Source organism: Abrus precatorius, unplaced genomic scaffold, assembly GCF_003935025.1.
Source record: "Abrus precatorius isolate BTA unplaced genomic scaffold, Abrus_2018 Scaffold11, whole genome shotgun sequence".
NCBI classification, from domain to species: domain Eukaryota; kingdom Viridiplantae; phylum Streptophyta; class Magnoliopsida; order Fabales; family Fabaceae; genus Abrus; species Abrus precatorius.
The window spans coordinates 10,804,017-10,829,377 of NW_020874303.1; the positions used below are offsets into that span (position 1 = coordinate 10,804,017).

Below are 25,361 nucleotides of genomic sequence, written 5' to 3' on the forward strand. Positions count from 1 at the left end.
TTGTTCTTTGATAAATTTATTAGCAATAATAATTTTCTATTAGTGGTAACATTTAAACTTTTGTTTGATAACTAAATTACTTGGTTGTTAAGTGCAGAGAAATTTATACGATTCTTCAAAAAGTGTTGACTTATCTAAATAGTGAAAAATTAACTATGTATAACAAACTAAACCTAGATTGCTTGTGGGTAAACTAATACAAATAATTTATTCAATGTCTTTTCTAACCCTTTACTATCTTATATTTCATTTATATCAAGATTTGAATTTTGATTTGTCAAAAAATAGTTTTCATTTAAAAAAACCTACTTGCAAGAAGTTTTGTGGGGAAAAAAAATCATCTAACATTTAAAATAATTTATAACTTCTTAATATACTTATAAAAGCTATGTATTTCAATTGTTTGCCGAATCATTTAAAAAGATAAAAAGTATAATTCTATTTTTAATCATATTTTTTTTTTCCTTTATCTTTTTACTCAATGTTAGGCACTTAGACGCTAGCTTTAGTTGGGAAACAAACTTTTATATTTTGAAAAGATTAAGGGTGGGCATACATTGGATTTGTATAAAGCTAATCTAAATCTATTTTAAATCTAATTATATAGATTAAATTTTAAACTAATTTAGTTTATTTTTTAAATTCATTTTAAATCTAGTAAAATATGCTATAAATATTTTTTATACTATTATTAAATTAGTATGTTAAAAATCTGATTTTAGACAAATAAAGAAAAATATGATTTTAGAAAGTAAATTTAAAATACTAAATTTGATTACACAAATGTAGTAAATTAAAAAATTAGTTTAATGTGTATCGAGTTTTTCAAAACTAGTTTAACATTAGTTATAGATTGAATTTGTATAACTAAATATTTTGTCTGGTCCTAACTTAAATCCTTTGAAAAAACATTAATATTTATCATACTTTTTATCTTTTTATCCAAACAAAATCTAGACAACATTCAATCGTATTAATGAAAGAGATTGAGGACAAACAACATCAAATTATAAATTCACACAGAAATTTAATTCAACATATAGGTTTTCAAGTTAAGGCCTTTTATTGTCACCTTGAAGCCTTTTGAGGAAGAGGGAAACTCAAGCTAGGTACCGTGCTCTTGGCAAAATATTTTTTTCATGGATTACTTCTTTGATTGAGAACATTCTTTTTATGGTCATAGGAACTTTCTAAAAGTTTTTTTTATTCTTTTCAAAGTTTCTTGTGATGCTAACTTAATTTAACTTTTTTCTTTACTCAAATCTTGTTCTTTCTCAAGCAAACTCTCTTCTTTGCTGGTGGTTTTATCAAATCCTTTGATGAATTAGCCTCATCTTGAACTTAAACTCCTCAAGTATGTTGTTGTCCTTTACACATAAGACAAGTGTTGATCTTCATGTTCAACCATTTTGAAATTGATATAGTTTCTTATCATTTATAGTGACCATATATCTAAATATTGATGGATTTATGTCAGTCACAAACGCACAAAACCTTCTCAAAAAACATTTTGTACAATAAAAAGCAAATGAACAATATTTTAAATATAATTTCATAATATTCAAAACAAATTGCTAAACTTTTTTATATTTAATAATAAACCTTTGTATTCCAAGGACTTTTAAACCTAACATATTATTTATGCATCAAAACGCATAATTTATTAAAGTTATGTAAAATTTATAAAATTTAAATAATTTGTTCTCACATTTTAGTGAATTTTTAAGTTTAGTCTCTTTAAACAATTTTTGTTGTTTGTTCCTCAGTCTTTTACAAATTTTCGTTTTTATTCTCGTGGCTGATTTGGTCCATTAAAAAACTGTCAAATATCAATTTTTCTTTTTGTTGAACTACATCAACGAAAAAGACTAAAAAAATGCTTAGAAAGACTAAATGAAAAAATTACAAAAATTTAGTAATTCAAAGCATGTTCAAACCAAATTATAATCCTCGAAAATACTCTTAAACGATAGTTAAAATAACTAATAAAATATAAAATATTACTTGTATATTCCTTTTAGAGAAAAAAGATTTTAAAATTTTGTGAAATGAAATACACAAACACAATAAAAATAATTTGTGATTCTGTTTATAATATTTTATTCGTTCACACCCATGTAGCATTAAATAGGATCAAAATAAATTTTACACAATAAAAAAGATGTAAGAAACCTTTTTACACTTATATTTGAAATTGATTCAATTTTAAAAAACAATTGCTTATTTTCGAAAGCTATCTCACAAAACTAATAAAAGTAAACGATTGCCTTTTAAAATGAGATAAACTATACATATACTAAAAACATTTGAGGTCAATAATTTCATAAGTTTAAAAAAATCATCTGTAAAAATCAATACAACTTATATGCAACGTTTGTGTGTTATATTTTTCAGTCCATTATCTAACGATTAAGTTGATTGTTTAGAAAGCATTGTCAAAACCCTCTTTAGATTAGCAAAATAGCAAATCTTTGTTTCAGTCCTATATAATATACAGCATTAAATAATTCATTTATTGCAACTAATTTTTAAACATGTAACTAGAATATATTGTTTACAATATAATATGATTTTAAATATAAAATGAAGCCACTTCAAATACTTGTTGATAGAAGCTAAATTTTTTTTATTCTGATAATATAATTATCATCCCTCGAGAAATAATTGATTTCTTTTTTATGGTAATTAAAATATTATACTTGGTTTTTGTATTCAAGAGAAAAATAAGTTTCATCATTTTGATAATTATTACAGAATACATAGTAATATTATAAAAGTGTGTTGCATTGCATACTTCGATTAATTAGATTCATACCTTAAACCAACACCTAAACACAAAAGCAACGCGAAACGAACACTCTTAAAATTGCAAGGAGAAAGAAAAAAATAACCTCGGTTAAAAAAAAAAGACAAAATACTTGACGCTCAAAAAATCTATCAGTAAATTTGAAGAGTTAATATCAAAGGTAGAAAGCTTACGAAACTAGGCCCAGAACTGTTCAATCTTCTATGCTTATTACAATGGTGCAACTGGACGAAAAAATAACCACACACAAAGCAAATATCGCCGACGGACCAACGATGACAAGCCTTTCCTTATAGCGCACAATCACAATTCACTGTGCAAACTATGAGCCAAGACAAACCAAACCCTCGAGCCAAACTCCTTCAATAGCATCATACCAGTAAATACAAAAATGGCATATTATCACGAATAGCAGCTAGAGGCATGAGTAAAAGCATATCATAAACTAGAATCAATCTGGAAGTTCCTGCCCAAATAATTTCCAAAACAAGATGATAGGTACCATACTGCCAAAGGCTACCTCAGAAACTGGCTAAAAATGGGCTTTCATATGAACTAAGCAAATCTACTAGTCTTCGTCACTGTCTTCTTCCTCCTCTTCATCCATATTAGAATGCATCATCATTGATAAAATGGCTGCCTCCATAGGATTGAATTCTTCATCATCAAAATCTTCAGGACCAAAATCATCCACACCAGCAACTAGTTCTTCTGACAATGCAGCCATCTGAAAAATACCCATTTCCTCGTCATCAGAATCAAAAGGACCTAAACAAGGACCTGATCCACCAGTGAGCCTATCCGATATAGCCATCATGTCAAATGGATCCATATCATCAAAAAACTCTGAGTCCCTCATGATGGAATAATATTCTGAACTTGATAAATCAACTTCGCTGAGCATGTCCAACATATCATACATATCAAAATTGTTTTGTCTCCGTTGAGGTGGTGGCCTGTTATGTATCCATGTGTATGAGCCTGGCTTCACTGTATGCTGAGAACAACAGATTTGAATCATTAGAGAACAGATCTAGGCTGCATCAACGATTAAAAGTACAAAGGGTGAATAAAGACAGATTTACATGTATCTGAAATTTGAGTAACTGTCTTTCATCTTCATTAAGGATATTTATAGCCTATTAGTATTTAGTTCAAACTAAAAGCATACCCGATGAGGCTTAATTTCTTTTTTTTTTATTTTAATTTCATGTTGTGTAACTAAAAGTTTTAGAAAAATTATAATTCCCCTCTTTCGTATCATTTATTTAATGTCTCCATTCAAGTTTGAAACAAGACACCCAGCATCATTGGTCAAAAACTCAAAATCTAGAAACAAGGGAACTTTAGGAATCAAAACAAACAACAGAAATGCTAGCAGCACACTTTCTGATACACTCTTAGTTATTGGTTAAAATTTATTGACAACTATAAAAATCATGTAAATCTAACTCTTTCTCATTCGTCATTTAATGTTTCTCGCTAATACTTTTGTAGTTTTCAATACATTTAGCCCATAACTAGGAATGCGTTGAAAAAATGTTTTAGAGTGCATTGCTAACATTCCTCAGACAAACCACAAATTAAAATAGCTCCAAATCATAGTTTATTATGTTTTCAATTACTACCAATACTCTTTTTCTTCATTATAAAGATAAATAAAGGCAATACAGAACATAAAATGTAATATATAGAATCAAGTCAATCAACTAAGTAGTTCATTTCGCAGTACCAAATATATTATTATAAATGGTAATGCATGTTAATAACAATAACAGTAGCATGGTAACACAACCATCAATTAGTTTGCTTGATGGCAAAATATTTTAGTAATATTTTACCATTGACCAAATCAACCTTCTCAAAATTTCAAATTTTAAACTATAGGATGCTCTTGATCAATCCATGGCCTAAGTCAATATCCTAAAAGGACTAAAGAATAACTATAAGATAAATTCAAAAATCTTGTTGATTTCTCAATCCAGATGGAGGGACAGTAAGCCCACATAATGTTTATATAAATAGAATCAAATTCAACACGACAACAACTGATCCCAAGGTCAAAGAGACAACATATGAATTATGTGCGGCAAATAAAATGGATTAATTTCATAGTAAAAAATAATCTAAGAAACATACAGATTAATAAATATCCATTAGGTGGAAGGACAAGCATGGTGGAGTGGAGAGCAATTTATTGCTCAAAAATTGATGTACTCACATTTGCTAACAACCATTATATAATCAAAATTTCCCAAGGAAAATATAAAAATAAAACAAAAGAAAAAGAGCAAAGGTAGCTTGGGTACCTTGTAGAAACAACTAGCCCCAAATGGACAATTCCCATTTCTAAAATCAAAATGCTTGCAGTCAATTAGTCTGAAAAAAATGACAAGAATGGTAAGTTAAAAATTTACATATCAAAACATGCACACTTTATTAACACAAATTGGCTTAGTTTTTGTTAACCATCAGATTGCCGCCTAAATAACCAAACTTGGCCCCTCCTCAACAGGAAAGTGTAAAGAGTGAACACATCAACATCTGACACAAATATTGGGATCCTGTGGGTACTTGCATTTTTGTGTACTTTTTGGGTGTGTGTGACTGTTGTGTGATGTGGAGAGGGGGTGGGGAGTAGGAGTAAGGATATAAAGTGTAAGCAAGGATGAGAGAAGGAGGGAATATTTTCACAACCAATCACCCTCCAAAATACCTTGTGATCAATTAACCATAAACTAAATAAATTTAAATTTACCAGTCAACAACTAACAAAACAATTTCTGGCCAAAGTAAGGAAATGTGAGCAGAAAAGAAATTACTTGCAGTTTGCCTTGTAGTTGTCAATAATTTCCTGTTTTTCTTCTTTAGTAGAATACCAAATACCACTTGGAATGACAAAATACGAGAGTTTGCGGCAAACAGGACAGGTTCTCACTGTATTAGCAGTATTATTGATGTCCATTCCAGAGGTTGGGGCACTATTACGCCAATTGCGGATACAGGATAAACAGAAAGAATGGTCACATTCAGGGAGCAGCCCAAACTTACAGTCAGATGGTTTAGGTTTGGAAAGAACACGCTCCAAACAAACATTGCATTCTATTTCTTGACTATCTTTCACAGCCTGAAGGTATTTCTCTTTTTTCTCACAAGTCCTTAAATGATTTTCTTTTTGCTTTCGATCAGTAGGATGTAAACAAAATTTTCTACAGTATAAACACTGATTTCCATGCATGCGAGAACATTCATCTCCAAGGGGGCAGTTGGCAGCGGAAAATGTACAAAACAAATGATCAGATGGTATAGCACTACTAGCACTTGATTCACCAACATCACCATTCCCCAGAGAGGCCAAATGCTTACGTTGTGAACACCTTGCACGCTTGTCTGATGAAGATGAAGGCAACCTTGCAGCCTTAGGAACCCAATTTGATGTACCTTTAGCCGTCTGACTTAAAACAGAATCTGAAGCAGGGGATTGGCGTCCATTTGATGAAGACGATGCCACGGACAATGCTTGGGAAGCTTTGACATGCTTATATCTACATCTGCTACCGTAGGCACAGAATCCCTTTTGATAATAGGTGCAAATCTGTTTTTCACATAAGAAACAAAAGTAAGAAAATAAATAAAAAGATCTATTGGCACTAAATAGTATATGAAAATCACAATTAGTGTTACATCATCCTTTCTTTCATGAGAAAAATCACATTGCTCCCCTTTCAAACACGCTCCACGAGCGTAGAACTTGCATACCCTAAGACAATTCACGGATTTAAAATAAATTAATCAACAAATTTCAAAGACATAATCAAGAAAAAGCCCGGAAATTACAAGGAGCGTATACATCGTACAAATCAAAACCCTTACGTTCATAAGCATTGAAGCATCCTCACATACAATTTATCTAAGTCACTTCAAATGAATCATTAGCACAAAAAGAAAAAAGAAGAAGAAAAAAACCTATAGGATAAACTTCAACGTTCAATTCACCTCATATATTAAACGCCAACGATTCCACATCCACCTTATCAGAAAAAGAATTGATCACATTTGGTTTTCAATAGAATTCCTAATTACTACAAAGAGAAAAGAAACGAAAAGGAAGCATCAAAACACATTAGCAGCAGCAAATACAGATTATCCCATCACACCAAACAACAACGCAAACAGAAAAGAAAAAAAATAAAAAAAATTCTTTTCCTGCACCTAAATCACGAAGAATAACCGAATCAGACATAGAAAAAGGCAAAATCGAAAAAGCACGTAGGAGAAATCGAAGAAATATGGGAAGGGATCGAAGGAAAAGCGAGAATCGGTGGAATGGAAAAAGACAAAACCTGTTAGACATGGTTGATGGAGTGAGAATTGAGAAATTAGAGTTATGGAAATGAGGGAAGGGAAAGATTGCTGAAGATGTAAACCTAAGTGCGACCCATTTGAAAACGGGTACGAGGCTTCTTTTGGCGGTGTCGGGGTCCGTTAAAACTAGCTCCACCACTCTCTCCACTTTCGCAAACGTGTTTGGGGACGTGCAATGCACGTGATCGATCACTTTAAATTAAAGGTAAACTTTAATAAAAATATTTTTAATCAGTATTCTTGTAAAATAATTTAATGATTTAAAAATTAATTAGTAATTTTTTTATATTTTTAATGTAAAATTTTTTATTTTTAGTATTTTATCTGTTTCTTTAAATATTTGTGAGTTTTTTTAATCAGAAATTAAATTGAATTATTTTTATGTACTTTATAATTTCATATTAAAATATTTACGAAATTTTTTTATTACGAACAAAATATTTTTTTTTTCAAATTCAATGTAAAAAGAAATACATTGAAAAAAAAAATTTGAATTTTTTCTGTCATAATAAAAATGTTGGTATTCTTACCGAAAACAGAAACTTTTGAATTCGTTTTCTTGACGCAATTTACGTAGAAACTCGGGTATTTGTGGTCAGATAATTTCTAAGAGCTAATATGAAATATATTTAAATTTACAAAATAATTTTTTTATTTTCTAAAATTTTTAAAAATTTTTAAAATAAATTTATAAAATATTATTTTTAATTTATTTAGTAAAATTTATAATTAAGTTTGTAAATTTTTTATCTAAAGATTAGTCTTAAATAAACATTTAATAAATATTTTTATTTAAACATGTTCTATAGTATTTAATTATTATTATTTTTAATCTAAACTAGGATAGTATGTTTGAGTCTGCAAAACTTTTGTTTTCAGTATTTATGGGATTTGAAATTGAAACTATAAATTAAGGAAGAATAATATTTGTTAATTAACTCACGTTGATCATATCATTTAATTAATTTAATTTTACATTTAAATATTGTTCAATTATTTTAATTTAATTTTAAATAATTTCAGCTAGATGTGTTTTACTTCTCAAGGAATAGTAAATAAATAATTTAATTTATAATATAGTATTAATTCAAAATTTTAACTAGCGCAAATATTGAAAATGATTTATTTTGATGGATAAACTTAATCGATTTAATTCTATAAAAAAAAAATTATCTTATCATCTAATTTATTTAATTTTAATCTCATATAATTAATTTTTTAGCTTTAAAATTTATTTATTTTTCTTATTATTGAATTAAATCGATTTGTGCATTAATTATTTTGATATTAACTTTTTCATCCATCGTTGAGATTTACTTTTCTCTCTAAAGTTAATTGCTTACGAGGAATTTGAGAATAAAAAAATTGTTTGACGCATTTAAAGGGAATAATATACTTTAAAAAGAAAATTAAGAAATTTTTACCGTTATTGTGAACATTAAGGGGAATTAATTTAAAATATTCATTAATATTGTATGCAAGTACATGTAAAATCAAGCATCAATTTTTTTTCATATATTATTGAAAAGATCTTCTGAAATAAATTACTCTAAAGGAGTTTGGGAATTAGGAGTCCATGACTCTATAATCTTTAAATTAATATATTTCATTTTAAATTCATGCTATTGAAAGAGAACTTACATACTATGGCAATTAATATTTTTAAGATGAATTAACTTATTTATTTACTATGCATTATTTACACGCATATATTACCTCTATTTTTATTTATTTGTTAAAATAAGAGGAAATTAGTTTATTTGTTTATCTATAGTTCTACAATTATGTTCCCAAAACAATATAGATTGTAATAAAATGACGAATATAACTTAATACATTAACAGAGAACTGAGGGTCCACCTAAAATTACAGCAAAGAGAGTGGTCCTACTATAAGTCTTAAAAATCTATTAATTCAAGTTACAAACAAGCATTCTGAGGATTTAAAAATATTACTTTTAACGATATTTTTAATTTCATCTTGATGAATAAAATAATAAAAATGATTTTGAAATAAAATGATGCATCCTTCTAGCTATATCATTTATATAAAAAAAATTTCATGGTAGTAAGTTTTAAACTATTGTTACACAATTAACCAACCAAAATATCATCATACATGTAACATAAGAACTTTAACACACTTTTTCTCAGATTCACACATACTTCATAATGAAACCTAACATCTTAATCAATTTAAATATATTCTCACATAATCAATTGACAATTTAAGATATAATTTTAATGTATATGAGTGATAATCTTTTGTTTTTTAATCTTGTTTGAAGAACAAAAATTATTACGAACATTAATATCCCTTCTCCTTAATCCAAGGACAACATTTTTTTTTAAAAGTTCTCAAATTCTCCCTTCCTATGTCATCATTATATTAATCATATTTATTAAGTAGATGACTCACATTCCACTTTATTTTCTACCATTGAAACTAATAGTTTTAACTTTAATTTTGTACTAACCTCTAATTCATATATTAGTTTTAATTCATTTGTATCTTATATAAATAGGAGTTGAGTTATTAGTTTTTATATCATCAATTCATCGTTCATCTTTGTTTCTTTTTTTAAGAGAGTTTTTTTCTTTATCTTATCATCATCATTATAAGAAGATTTTGTACTCTCTTTTTTTTAGTGAAATTATATCGCTATTATTTTATTTTTCTTCTTACAACTTTTCAATTGATTTTGATCTTGAGCTTCTACATAGCGCATATATCTTAACAAGTGATATCGAGAGCACTTATTCAATTAAGAAAAGCTTTGGATGAGAAGTTAAAGAAACTGACTTGTATGACTAATGAGCAATGAGATGAGTTGGATGAGAGAACGCTTTTGACAATTCAACTTTGCTTGTCTAGGGAGGTTCTTGTGAAGTAGCTAGTGAAACTAGTGTTGCAGCATTATGGGATAAATTGGAATCTTCATGTATGACGATGAGTCTTACAAATAAGCCTAATCTTAAATAGCGCTTGTATGCTATCTGTATGTTTGTAGGTACCCTTATTCAATCTCATCTTGATAAGTTTAATTCTATAATTATAGATATGAAAAATATTGACATTTTAGTTAATGATGAAGATAAAATTATTTTGTTGATTATCTCCTTACTATTCACCTATAAACATTTCAAAGAAAAAAATGTTGTATAGTAGCAATGATATGTCATTTTCCTTTGAAGATGTGAAATCAAATTTACTATCGAAAGAAAAATTTGATCTTGAAGTTCATTCTAAAGAAAAAAGTGAAGGTTTAAATGTGAGAAGCATAACTCTAGAAAAATAGAATATTAATTTCAAAAAGTTTAGGTCCAAATCTAAAAGATAAAAACCAACAAAACTTATTGCTATTGCAAGAAATTGAAGCATGATATTTCTAATTATTTTATTTTGAAGAAATAACAAGAAAAAGAAGGAAAAAAAAACCTTACTAACCTGTCGACACTGCTACTGTTGAAATTAAATTTAACAGTGATTTATTATTTGTTAGTTTTGAGAAAAAAGAATAAAATTGAATGAATTCATTTTGGATGTACTTTTCACATATGTTCTTATAAAGACTTATTTGCCACTCTTAAACTTGTTGATAGTGGAGTTGTCTTGATGGATAATAATACCCAATTCAAGATTGTTGGAATTTGTATAATTTAGATCAAGTCTGATAATAATATTATACGGACTTTTACTTAAGTTCATTATAATTTTTGACTTAAAATATAACTTAGTTTCTCTTAGCACTCTTAAATCTCGAGTGCAAGTAATTGGTTGAGTGTAGAGTTTTAAAGGTATCAAAAGATACAACCTATAAAATTTAATTATAACGAGATAAAAAAAAACTTTCAATTATTATCAATAACTAAGAGTTAGTTTCTAAATTAATTGGGAGTTTATCGTATTAAGTGATATAATATATTAAAATAATATACAATCAATTATCTAAAGCTAATTCTAGATATACAAAATTATTTTGAAGTTATATTATTGATTAAGGAGTAGCCATATCTAATTAAATTCTTGAATAGAACTTATCAACTTTGATTTCTACCATTCATAATCGACCATATATGGATAGTAATAATAATAATAATAAAATAGTAGAGATAAAATGTAATTATCATAGTTATTCCAAATTTAATCTATTGAAGTTTCTCGTAAGAAAATCAATTAATGTTAAAATCATTCAAGTTTTATTTGTTTTCTTAATTCTTATGGCTAGTTATCTAATATTTAAGATCAAGTTGAACTTACTGTTGAATTAAATATCTTTTAACTTAAGGTTGTTCTCTTAGGTTGGAAACTTTTTATTTTGTTTTTTATATAAAATTTTAATTGTTTTTACAACTCAAAAACTCAAAAAAATTAATACAACCTTAAAAAACTTTTATGGTTGTTCTGCTGGTTGTCTTCATCAAAACTCTCGAGGAAGAGAGGTCTTTGTGAGATTTTTTTTTTTTTCAATTTTGGCATCTATTCTTTCTCAGGGAATTCTTTTCTTTATTCTTCAATTGATTCTTTATTCTTAGTTCAAAGCTTTCTTCATTGAAGAGTGCATAATCTTGCTCTGGTGTTACAAGTGCAGAGTTAATGACGTTCAAGTGTTATCCATTCTTGAATTTATTTATTCTTTTAAATAAAATTTGTATTACATTTTTTACTAAGAATGCCACATAGTAAGCATGTTAATCACTTGTTACACACACAAATATGAACCATATTATAATTTTTTTTTACCTTTTTGGTTTTAAGTATTTTATACATTGGACAATTGCTTGGTTGCTTTTCATGTGTAAACTATCTTTTTGGAATAATTTTAAATGGATTTTATTTCAACTTTAATGGCTTTAACATTTGGGTTGCAACAAAACTTTTCTTCACCTGTATAAAAAGGATGGTTCTTTAAGGAATTGACATAGAAAAACAAAAATACTCTCTTAATATCATATTTTTGCTATAAATTGTTTGTAAGACTATTTTTCTTTTAGCCTTGAGTGCATGAGCGTAGGCACATAATTTCGTTAACCTTGAGAAACAAACTCTTAAATAGTGATATAAAAAATTCAACAAAATTGAAGTGAACTATACCTTGTGATAAACACTTTAAATTTATGTATATATGCAAAAATGATAGATTTTGATAATTTATCATATGTGGGCACATGGATGTGAGATATTATTTTTTTCAAACTTGTGAATAAAACTAAGGAATTCTTAAATTATAAATTTTAAATGAAAAACTTGGATAAACTTATATGCTTTTGGCGTGAAAAAATAAATAAATTTTGCTCTAAGTCAAGCTCATTATGCAAGGAAACTAGTGGTGAATTTTAATAGCTATAATGTGATACTTGCTATACCTATGATCTTAGTAATCATTTTAAAAAAATAGTAAAATGTATCTCAATTTAAATATACTAAAACAATTGGTATTATTATAAGCGTTCAAAGTATATTAGACCTAATATTAGGTATGTTGTAAGCAATATCTATTTATAATCCTAGCGATGATCGTTATAATACTTTCATGGTATTGTTGAAGTACCTAAAAAGTATATTAGATTAGTGTTTGCATTTCTCTAACTTTCCTATAACCTCAAAAGGGTTTTGTGATGCAAATTAAGTTTCAAGCAATAATGAGGTAAGATTCACCGGTGGATACAAATTTATCTTTAAGAGATTATGCAGTCTCTTCGATATAAAGCTAAACAAATATATATGATAAGATTTATTATAAAATCATAATTCATAACTCCTAATTTTACATGTCACAAAGAAAAATAGTCAAGAGACCTAATTGTAAGAGGGACATTTATTTCATATCTTTTTCTATTGTATAGCGTGTAGCAATGTCTATAAATTGTAAGAGAAACACATATACACGAGACACAACATTGTCAAATACTTAACAAAAAATTATTTTATCTTAATTAAGCATGAGAAAAAGTGATAAAAATCTTATAGATTCTTCTATCAAAAGATTACTCAAAAAAATTATCTTGAATATGTTAAGGGGGATGAACTTTATTACAATCAAAGCCACGACGAGGGAGAAATGACAAATCGGATATGGAAGAGTAAAGAAAACAAAGATAGAAAAAGTTGCCACTAAGATTTTTAAAAAACTTTAGAAAAATTTGAAAAATAATTTGCTTATTTGAGAATCTTGTCATGATTGTGGGAGGTACTAACACCTAATGACATTTATTAAAATAGTTACTCCATTAATTGTGCAAAAATGAAGTATTTATTTCATTCCTAAAGACTTGATATTTTGTTTATTATTATGAAAAGAAGTTATTTATTTAGAGTAGTAATAATTTTAAAAAATATTTTTATATTTTAAATTTTTTAAATTAAATAAAAAAATATTTTAAATATAATTGAGATTGATGAGTTTTGATCTCTACCCTTATGTGTCAAAGTGGGAAATAAGTATATAAAGGTTACATAGTTATGTAAGAAAACATTTTTAAAAAGTATTTGTTTGAGAAATTGAAAATGAAAACCTTATTAAAATATATTGTAAAAAAATAAAATTGATTGTGAAACTTTTTTGAAAAGTATTTACAAATGAAAGTGTTAAAACAATTAGAGAAAGATATATGTGATTTTGTGTTTTTCAGAAGATATAAGAGAAAATTTCATATTACAACTTTATAAATATTTGAATAATATATATTACCTTTATTAAACAAAATTTTAATTTTTAAAATAAAAAATGTAAGAAAAAACATCTAATTTTTTTAAAAATAAAATGTAAAATAACTCGCATGCATAAAGTACAAGATAATGTAATTAAATTAACCTTTACAATTTTATAACGAACAAATATTAAGATAATCTATACATTATTATTATTATTATTATTATTATTATTATTATTATTATTATTATTATTATTATAAAAATAAATTATTGTATAAATAATTAACAAATTTTTAACAATTTATTTAAATATAACATAAGAGAATTTACAATTAAAGTATTTGTTTGAATTTTAAAAGAAATAATAGAAATATTTATTTTATTTTGGAATTAAAAATATGAGAAAATTTACATACTTGACATTATAATAGGCGAATGATATGGTAATCATTTATCATAACACATATATTCTCTAATTTTATTTCAAAATATATAGAAATTTTTTTATTTAACATTTGAAAAATTTAAGAAATAAAATAATGTGTTTAGGAAAGTGTTTTAAAAAGAAAGTACTTTAGTGTGCTTATTCTTCTCAAGTTCAAATTGATTACATAAAGGTTAGTTTTGCCATACAATTTGCAAGTGATGTGGATACACCATAAACCAAAGCAATTGATAGAAAAAAAAATTATATCAACTTAGCCAAAGCAAAACTTTCATGGTGAGATCAATAATTACAAGTTATAACAGAGAGATAAAGCATCGTTAATGGTTGTTTGAAACTTTGGAAGGAAAAGAGTTTGAAAGAAAAAGAAGAAAGAAAAAAGAAAGAAAAACGAAGTTAAACTCCTTTTTTATTTGAATGTTTAGTATTGAGAGGGGAGAATAACGAAAGATTTAAGCTAATAAATGATATTATTGTCTTTTATATGTTTTATTTATATTTTTTTTATCTTTTTTATTTTTTCAAAAGATATTTTTTAGAGAAAAAATCCTCAAAATAAGAGAACTCAAAAAGACTAGCATTCAAAGGATTTTAGTAGATTTAAAAAAAACTTCCAAAAACTTCTTAATCCTTTTCCTCCTAATTAACTAACCTACAAACAAGATTTAGACCCCTCTAACTCCTCCTAAATTTGACTCGCAAACATAGCCTAAGAAAATAAAAAATAAGGTGAATCTCTCACCCTATCATCACCAACATGAGTAGCAGTGCCAAAGTTGAAGATGATATTACCAGAAACACTAAATATACTCCCCCAAATGAGAACCAATAAAGCTGATTTCTTTGCTTTGAATATCATGAAAAACAGAGAAACGAATGAACCACAGATGATGCCTCTCTAGAGGTGTTTCTCAATCGCTGAGGTCAGGGGTTGTAGCTAATATGGTAGAACTCTCATATAGAGTATGATTCTTCCTTCCCATTCCAACTATGTCCAACTCTACTTTTAGGAATGTGTTCAAACCAAACTTTTTTCATTTATCTATTGTTTCAACTTTCAAGGGACGATGACACAGTAAAATTGAAACAAGCTTACTTTAGCAATGTTCAGATTGATGGGCTTTGCTGCTGTGTGTCTAAAAGTAACAAGGTCGGTGAACTGGAGGCAAGGGATTTCGATAAGATGCAGAAGATCATAGGTTAAAATGTCTTTGTAACAAAATGACACATGATGCCTGTTATTTCGGAAAACTTGATTGATCTACAGTAGCTTATATAGCGTATAAATATCTCCATGTTATTTCAGCAATGAGGCAAATACGGATTAAGTATACAATCAATTAAAGTCCCCACGAATTGGCATAAATCGAGCAGTCATGAATATTCTCATCTCAATTCCACATAATAATCTTAAAATTTATAAACTATTTAAAGTTTACACATTAATGTTTCACGTTTTGGTTCCTTATATCCACAGTGCAACAGTTAAATGCTTTGATTCTTTTGAATATGGGAAAAAAAAATCCATTGGATGGGTCTTTCGAGAAACAGACACTACATGCGGTTATGTCTTTATTTGGTATCACGTTGGCTATTAATATTTATTTTGTATCAATTTACCCTTTAAAAATTTTAAACCCTCGACATAATAGCACCTTAACGGTAAACAATGCCACATCATGAAATTTGATTATAATATTAAAACTAAATAAATCAATGGATTTCTTTTTGTTTTTCTACAATGTGCAACAAAAGCTAATTTTTTCAAACTTTTTGGGAAGGGGTGTGTGTGTGTTCCCGCGGGGGGGGGGGGGGGGGGGAAGACCAAAATTGAAGGGACTAATAAGAGATCTAAGTAACTTCAGAAATAGTTGGTGACCAATGGCAAATTTTCTGCCTTTTATTCGCCCAGACAGTAACATCTGCATTACCAGAACCGGATCATCAATTAAATTCACGCATCTGCCAGTTTTAAGCGGGGAACAATATTCATTGATTGGAGTTCCTGAAAATTTTGCAAATCAAATCAAATTTATTAACAAAAGCCAGGGAGACAAAATCACCAAAAAAAAAAAAAAGACTTTACAGCATAAGCAAATTTTGTACCGGTGACTAAATCAACACTTCATTAAACGAAGAAAAACATTAAAAGGCATTACGTATATTCCTTTGGTGTTGTGATACCAACACAACCTACTTCAAATTCTTAGGGAAGTAGAATGTGAAATGTATTCAATACAAATTGCTGAGCAATTTCAAATTGAAGATATGTAGGCGCAAGTGCTTATATGAATGGTAAAACTATTTTAACAAGTTCCTTATAACCGCATCAAGTGTTGGAATATAGCAGCTGTTATTTGCATCACCGGCTAGCCCACTAATCCCAAGGCTGACATAACCAAATAAAGTTATACACAATCAACCTATCTATTTTTGTGCAATAGCTTTGATTCTTGTAGCTAACTCCACCTAAGGTGATAAAACCGTTTTTTCATATTTACCAATATTTAACTATGTATTCACTTCTTAATTGATGTTGTCAGATGTCCTCTAGAAAGCACAATAGTTTCCAACCACGTTAGGCGTTGGAAACTTGCCAGCAAGTGTATTGGCAGGAAGGACTTCCCACTGTTGAAGTACAGGAAGGAAGGATTTTACCACTTTGCAGTGAGCACAGAAGATTTAAGATTTTGTTGGGAGAGAGAGTTAGAAACCCACTCTAACACAAACTTAAAGAATATTAAGAACAATCAGATTACAGCTGGATTGTGCATCTACAGAGTGGTCTCCCCTCTTCACTCCTGATATATTTATCTGTATATAGACACACACACACGTGTGTGTATGTATATGTGTATATAGATATTAGATGGACACAGATATATATTAGTGTTGGTATTATTTACAATGATCCAATCCTAATTATAAAGATGTACTATCCTAAAATTGGTTTTCAGAATAATTTGCTTGTAATTAATCATTATACCTGAATCATAAGTTTGCATGCATATGGCAGCTTCATGGTAGAAATCTTGTCTCCATTCTTACAAGATGAACAAACACCTGTTTTCAGCTTATGGTTGTAATATCCTAACAACCCACATGCTGTACAGACCTGTGTATAAAGTAAACTATCATCAGCCAAATGTTATAAAATTTTTTAATTATAGAGAACAATACTTCAATTTTTCATAAAATTAACCAAATGTTATACAATTTTTCACACATGATGACCATGGCATGAATGTTAGAATAAACTTAATGACTTGTTTCTTCTTTGTTGTAACCAAGCCACATAGCATATCATGTCTAGATCTGTTTTCCGTTAAAGGACCAAACATATTAAAATAGATTATCACTTTATCAGAAAAATGATCCAATCTAGAGAAACTAAGACTAGTTTTGCCAATTCAAATGATCAAGTGGTGGATGTTTTCCCTAAATCATTGAGATCGTTAAATTAGTTACACTTGTACAAGCTTGGTTCATATGAATGCTGTTACCTAAGAGTGAATGCTAGAACCGTGTCATGCATGACTATATCTAGGTTCAGTGCATCATGTAAACAGTTATTGGGAATAATTAATCAGCCATTTACATAAAGTTTGATTCCAGATGTAGTTTTAACACACAATATCTCTTTTCTCTCTCCCAAGTATTAAAAAAGAGGAAATCTTTTCTGCACATGACCCTTAGTTGACAGGAATTTCTTGCATTTTGTCCATTGTTTTGTGTTACAAAACTCCCTTGCAATATGGTCAACATTGAGTGGGGGTCAACTAGAGCTTATAAGCGTGGCATTAAAACTTACGAAATCAATATTTTATCAACTCCTATTAGTTGGCCAACAACTATCTCATATCGGGTTGGTCAATCTAACAACAGTCCTATACTACTATGCAGCAAATCACCAAGACTGTCATTTTTCTTTTATCATATGCTCATGAAATAAGAGCTTTCTATGATCTGAGGCTGAGACCAGGAGTGCCTCCTCCCAGCAAATCACCACCAACCAAGCATCGTTGCCAACTACCCCCACACACGTCCACACATGCTACCTCTGTTCACATGCGTCTATCACTTTTTGATGCCGATCTTGCTTTGGCAACCTTGTCCAATGTCTTCCTAGGCTCTGGTGATCCCCCCAGACGGTTCTTCATCTCTTTCACTCTTTTCCTCCATGTTGCGCTTGTGATGTGTTGTTGTAAAATATTCTAATTTCCTTCCCTATTTTTCTCTCTTTCCTTATTTACGTAATTAGCATAATTGGGTATGATTGACTCCCATGATTTTAGCATAAAATTAATTAAATAGATGAAGTTAATTTGTGTCAATCAGGCTGTGCTACATATAGCATCTAATCCAATTTTTCATGCACAAACTAAGCACATAAAGATTGATTGTCCTTTTATTAGAGAAAAAGGTTCTTTCAAGTGAAATTGCTCGTTGTTTCTAATGACCAGTTGGTTGATTTGTTTACTAAGTAATTGAGGCGACCTCAGCTGAAATATATTTGTAAAAACTTTGGTGAATATGATATGTATGCTCTAGTTTGAAGGGGAGTGTTGATATGTAAATACAATAATTAAGAACATAATATCAGGTTTATCTTCATTAGGGAATATTCTGTAAACAATATAAATTATTGTATGTTTGTATAAATTCAGAACTTTCAATAAAATATAATGCATGAAGAAAATTTTCAAATATTAGTTTTATATAAAACCTATCTCCTCAATATCTCTCTCCATTATCTATTTCCTTCTTGATCCTTCCTCAAAGAGCATCATCTCCACCTCTACGAAATGGTAATCTATCATGAAACCAATATTTTAAGAGGCCTTTCAAATTTTGGATGAGGCATGGCAGATGCAATTTCAGATTTGTTACATTAATGGATTACAAGCATGAGCCACAATCTAAACCTTCAACTAGTCCTCGTTTTTCAGCACCAAAACGGAAAACCATGCTGAACACAAGCTTTAACTCAATTAATTTAAACAGAAAATGTTAGCTTTCTGTTTAAATCATTAACCTTGTAAGTCTAATTTATGGCGAGTACATAGTGACCCAAATGCAGAAAGTAGGATGAACATTTGGAATACAATTCTCTACAAAAAAATTGTCTTCGTGATTAATATTGTAAACCATTCATCTCCTAATAGGTTTTTGAAATGAAACTAAACATGAAAATGGAGTGCCACTGCTGACAAGCAATCAAGACTGAGACATGCTCGGTATTGATATAAAAGTCCAGATTAATACCTGAACTTCAAAGGGATCACTAGACAACATGAGTCGCTCATAGATCAACATACTAGCACCATATGCAATCAAGCAATCACGTTCCATTTCTCCAACCCGTAGACCTGAAAATAATTATAAGAAAATATTAGATTTCTGAGTGAAGAGAGAATTTGTAAAACTCTGAAAGTGATTGTGTTGATTAATCATGGAGAAGATACATGACCATTGTATAGAGAGATGTAAGTTACATAACTGACTGCCAGCTTTACAGCAAGTGAAAACAAAAAGACTAACTTCCTGAACTAGCAGCTAACTGAAAACATGAGTACATAACTATACAAGGCTAATAGCAGGTTCTTTACACCTGCAAACATATGTATACTCTAATAGAAATAGTGATGACAAACTCTATACAAAATAACTAAAAAATGGATAAAACATTGTGTAGATTGAAGCTACAAGTAAGACAGAACTTTACCCACAAAATTATTTAGAAATGGAAATGAACAAAATAACAGAAAATTGAAATCAAGTTCAACCATATACTTTTTCAGTAAGGTAGGGGAATAGGAGCAATAATCTTAGTAACAATTTTCTCCAACAATTAATTTCAAAAACTTATTAATATAGTATAAATTCAACACGTTACCTCCATTTCTAGCTCTCCCTTCTGTAGGCTGTCTAGTTAGCAAGACACGAGGGCCACTCCCACGAGCATGCATCTTATCAAGCACCTGATCAACACCACAAATTTTGCTTGAAAACTACTTGACATGAATATGCAGGCACGTCACAACTGAGAGAAAAAATATTACTTTCCCCAAGCAATTCTATAAGTTAAAGTAAAGATTTTAGCCCCAATATTTGACTACTTTATAGTTTAGTCCAGCATGGAAAAAAATGTATCGAATCAGTCCCTACAGTTATATCAATGTTGGAAATTTGCTGACTTGACTAACACTTGTCCTTTGTGGCACTTGAGTCTTTGCATGTGGAGGGTCCAAACATATAACTAGGGCAATAAGATCCTGATTCATTAACATTGTTCAAGTAGGAACCAAATTTAGGTTTCTTGGTGCAGTGACTAAATTGAAAAAAGGTGTCAAGTATACAGACTGCATGTTTAATTTAATCTACTGTTGGATCAACAACAAAAGAACAGAAATTATTTCACTTATCTTACTACTAGCAATATCCTACCAGGATAATTCACACTAGGTATAAAATGATTGTAATCTTTTTTAAATAATTGTAATCATACCTGAATATTGAGACAGTAAAAATGTAGCACTAACTTCATGCTTCATGAAACAAGCCAATAGTAGTTCACAATTTTCAAAACGATCAAAGGAGAACAATCACATCATAATCTAGAGAAATGTACTAGACACAAATGTTTGTGTTTATGGGATTCCAACACCCTCATTAACAAATTGTAACATGGCATATTGCTATTTTAAGGTTGGTAGCCACATATAGGCAACATTTATTATTACTCAACAGAAATATAAAATCTTTTTTGAAAGGATTCACTAACCATGTGTTTTAATTTCTGGTAGTAAATTGGACCCATAAAAATATATGCTTGCAATGGGCAACCTGTAATACCTGAAAAAGAAAGAGTGAAACAGGACACCTTTTAGATTGATAAATAGAAAAAGGTAAACAATAGTGATTGAACATAACTTAAATATTTATTTGTCATTGCAAAACAAGAGATTGACAATTCAAAATTGTTTGGAGAAGGCCAAGAAAAGGCACAAAAATTTCTCAACTCTGCCTTTATGCTTTCACATATCTATCAATCATGGATATAAAGTACATACTGGAATAAAGACTTCTTTTCAAAATCTATTAAACATAGTCAATTAAATGTCTTACCAAAAATAACAGTAAATTATATTGCTCTAAGAAATTAACTATTCAAATTTTATTTGCAACTTCAAAGATCCAGTAAAAACAATGCCAAAAGTCCAATTCATAATCATTGCATATTCAACTTCTTATATAAAATATACTTTGACGGATCTAACCAGACATTTGACCATATATACATGCCAATCCAAAGGTAATATTACTTCTCAATCCCATAGAATATTACAAAATCCTTTCATCCACAACCTGAAATGATAACTAAGAAAAAGAAAACCTGAGTATATGAAATCTTTCCCACTATAGTTGAAGCCAGCTTTCACAAGAGTTTCACTGCAGGAGCAACAAAAGTATGAGAATACAGACATGGATAAACCACAGAATGAATGTCATACGACAGACAAATAAGATACCTTATAGTTTCAACCTTGTCAGCATGACCACTTCGCTCCCCAAAAGCACTGCCATAATGAAACCTACCACATGAAACGCCTGCTTTCCCTCCAAGAAGCTCTATCATCTTTCCAACAGTCATTCGACTGATACCATAAAAAAAAATGTTACCATGTTCAAACATCTTGTAATTGTATATATTTATTTTAAAATAAAATTGTTTTAATGTTAAGCATACAAGAGAAATCATAACTATAGTTGACCAATAGTCTAAACTGTGGTAACTATGCTAATGAATCTAGACAAGTATTCAAACAACAGCCTTGCATTCTATAAATGTCATATTTTAAAATATGTGGTCAAGAATAACATTAATTTCTAAGTTCAGAATTCAAATCAGTTTGGTTATTGAAAGAAATTTGAGTTTACTATTTGCTTATAAGAAATTTGTAGCATTGAAAGATGTTAAGATGTCTCACATTGACTAAGAATAGAGCTAGATACTCCTTATAAAGGCTAGAATAGTTCTCCTATGAGCTAGCTTTTGAGAGTGAATTAGGCCCAAATTTTTTAACATGATATCAAAGCCTATCCATTTTGATTGGGCTGCCCACAGATATCCAATCCTATTGGGCCACTCATGCAGATGTCTAATCCTACAAACTTCATGCACTAGAGCAACACACTCCTATAGGTAAAGATTATGATTCTTTCTCTTTTCTACTATATTGTTAATTAATCTTGTTTTTTCCGCTATGTCTTAAGTTTATTTTATTGGTTTGTAATCCAACAATGAATGAGTAGTTTTCTTGGTTTAGGAGTAGCTCAAATTCAAATTTATGAAGATGTAATGAATGTTTGAGGATTTTTATTAATTTTGAATTCTTGATTAATTCTTGGTATTTTTAATGCTTGTGAATTTGTTAGGCCTCTTATGTACATAATTTTAGATGTTAAGGGAAGGATTATGTTAAAAAATCTAGGTTTAACTCACTTCCAAAAACTAGCTCATAATAGGACTGCCCTATCCTTTATAAGGAGTATTCTGGCTATTTTTAACCAATGTGGGACATCTTAACCCACCTCCCTCACGCCCAGGACTGGACATTTGGTGCGTGAAACTTGTAAGACTGGACATTTGCATGGGTGGACCCAACATGACTGAACATCTGTGGGCAACACAATGTTCAAAATGAATAGGCTTTGATACCATGTTAAGAAGTTTGAGCCTCACTTACTCCAAAAACCTAGCTCAAAGGAAGAGGACTGCCCTAGCCTTTATAAGGAGTATTCTGACTCTATTCCTAACTAATGTGGGACATCTTAACACTTATTAAGAAATTTGGGCCTAACTCACTCCTAAAACCTAGCTCATAAGAAGAGGATTGCTCTAGCACTTATAAGGAGTATTCTGACTCTATTCCTAACTAATGTGAAATATCTTAATACACCCTCCTCACGCCCAGGACTGAACATTTAGCGCGTGAAATTTGCAGGACTGAACATCTGCACGAGTGGAATCCAACAAGACTGGACATCTGTGGGCAACTAAACATTCAAACTTGATAGGCTTTGATACCATGTTAAAAAACTTGGTCCTAACTCACTCCTAAAAGCTAGCTCATAGGAGGGAGGACTGCCCTAACCCTTATAAGGAGTATTTTGGATCTATTCCTAATCAATGTAAGACATCTTAATAGACTAAAAGGTGAACTTTACCATGGAAACCACAATTAAACTTGAGATTCTATTCCATGAAAATAAACTAGGGTGTTAGTCAAAGCTCACGTGGTGACGATTCTAGGTCTGTCCCAATTGCAACTAATAGCTCCACTACTCCTGGCTCTTCAAGTATACCTCATAGGTTGGTTCCCTAGAATGCTCATGGAAACAAGGATGATATGGGATGGAATTATCGATTTTCAGTTCAAGAAATTGTGAAAGTTCAGTGCATACTCTGCCCTGCCAAAAGGTACTAGGGAGATGATGGAGATTATTACTTCCTTGATTAAAAAAATTAGCTAATAAAGACTCTTTAGAAATTGGTGAAAAGAGAAAAGCCACTGAAGTTGCCAAAGTTGAGAGTGCTAGGATCGAAGAGTTTTTCAACAAATAAGGTGTTGGTCTGCAAGCCACAATAAACAACATATTTAGAAAGGGTATAAGGGAGAATGCATGTCAAGCAATTACAAAGTTTTTTCACAACAATGCCATAGCTTTCAAAGTGGCAAGTGAAGAATGTCTTGTCACGAGTTAATTGCACAACACAACATAGGATTTAAGTAACCCTTTTATCATGAGACTAGAATGAAGTACTTGAAACAAGAAGTGAAGTTGACAATAGAGCTTATTGAAGAACATAAGGCTGATTGGAAGTGTTGGTTGCACTAAATGACAAATGGGTGGATTGATAAAAGGACAACCACTCTTAACTTCATGGTGAACAGCCCTAAAGGTAAAGTATTTTTTAAGTCAATTGATGGTTTCCCACATCACCAAAACAACTGACAAAATATTTAAGATACTTGATGAAGTTGTAGAAGAGGTTGGTCAAGAAAATGCAGTGCAAATAGTGACTAATAATGCAACAAACTATAAAGTTGTTGAAGAGATATTGATGAGAAAAGGAAGTATTTATATTGGATTCCTAGTGTTGCACATTGCATTGATCTAATGTTGGAAGACTTTGAGAAAAAGATACCCTCCATGAGGAAACAATTCCAAAGGGCAGAAGAATCACAACCTATATTTATTCAAGGACCTCTTTCATTTCATAATTGCAAGTTGTAGCGCTTCACAAAAGGAAAAGATTTGGTAAGACTAGGTATCATTCAATTTGTCACTTTATATTTAACTTTGGGGTGGCTTAATGAGAACAAAGGAGCTTTGTTAAAAATTTTCTCAGGCAATGAATGGAAGTCTAGTAAGTTTTCTAGGACAAGAGAGGAAAAATTGGAGGAGGAAGTTGTTTTGGACACCCAATTTTGGAGGAATGTTTTGATTTGATAAAAGGGTGCACCTCATTTAATCACTTGGTTAGTTCAAATGAGAAGCTAGCCATAGGCTTTCTTTATGAGGCAATGGACCAAACTGGAGAGTCCATCCATACAACTTTCAATGGTATCAAGAAGAAGTAATTGATTATCTATCAAATTTAATTAAAATTAAAATATTGTAGTCTTTTGCTTATTGTTTGAAAATTCATTCATTTTATTTTATTTTTAATTATGTGCCTCTATAAGCCTTTGCATGTTGCTGTCTCAACCCTCAATTACATTATAATTTTGGACTAAAAGTTAATCTTAAAGTTAAATGAGGACTATGCGATTGTATGGCAAGAATGATGCCTGATATTGAAGAACAAGTCAAGGTTGATCTTCATACTTACAATTTCAAGAAAGAAAAGACTTTTTCAGTAGCCCCTTAACTAGAGCAACAATTCAGAAGAAGGCCCAACTGATTGGTGGGGGTCGTATGGAGATGAACATTAAGCTTCAAAAGTTTGTTATTCGTGTATTAAGATCAAGATATAAATGTAATGAGAGTACCTTTTGATGTGGTAAAATTTTAGTAATGCTC

General features: G+C 29.8%; 2 protein-coding genes across 2 annotated transcripts in view; both read right to left on the reverse strand.

The window, feature by feature from the left end:
* Window positions 1–2,922: 2,922 nt before the first annotated feature.
* Window positions 2,923–7,272, reverse strand: LOC113853820 (E3 ubiquitin-protein ligase makorin-like). Its single transcript, XM_027484470.1, has 5 exons — window positions 7,150–7,272; window positions 6,491–6,566; window positions 5,629–6,401; window positions 5,116–5,185; window positions 2,923–3,803 (listed from the first exon to the last, which is right to left on the reverse strand). The coding sequence occupies exons 1-5, from the start codon at window positions 7,158–7,160 to the stop codon at window positions 3,375–3,377; spliced, it is 1,359 nt and encodes a 452-aa protein (XP_027340271.1). The 5' UTR covers window positions 7,161–7,272; the 3' UTR covers window positions 2,923–3,374.
* An 8,664-nt stretch (window positions 7,273–15,936) lies between these two features.
* Window positions 15,937–25,361, reverse strand: part of LOC113853684 (DNA-directed RNA polymerase III subunit 2) — a 43,136-nt gene continuing 33,711 nt past the window's right edge. Inside the window, exons 32-38 of the mRNA XM_027484202.1 lie at window positions 21,803–21,928; window positions 21,667–21,722; window positions 21,055–21,125; window positions 20,167–20,251; window positions 19,536–19,639; window positions 17,257–17,385; window positions 15,937–16,275 (exon numbers count right to left, since the gene is read on the reverse strand). Of these exons, the coding sequence (XP_027340003.1) occupies window positions 16,225–16,275; window positions 17,257–17,385; window positions 19,536–19,639; window positions 20,167–20,251; window positions 21,055–21,125; window positions 21,667–21,722; window positions 21,803–21,928 (622 nt within the window). The 3' untranslated portion in view covers window positions 15,937–16,224. The remainder of the gene's footprint in view (window positions 16,276–17,256; window positions 17,386–19,535; window positions 19,640–20,166; window positions 20,252–21,054; window positions 21,126–21,666; window positions 21,723–21,802; window positions 21,929–25,361) is intronic.

Bases quoted from the DNA above. Each gene is read 5' to 3' on its own strand.
- LOC113853820 (XM_027484470.1), bottom strand. The intron at 5,186-5,628 runs GTAATTTCTTTT...CATTTTTTTCAG, and splicing joins AACTACAAGGCAAACTGCAA to ACTAATTGACTGCAAGCATT. The intron at 3,804-5,115 runs GTACCCAAGCTA...TGTTGTTCTCAG, and splicing joins GGGCTAGTTGTTTCTACAAG to CATACAGTGAAGCCAGGCTC.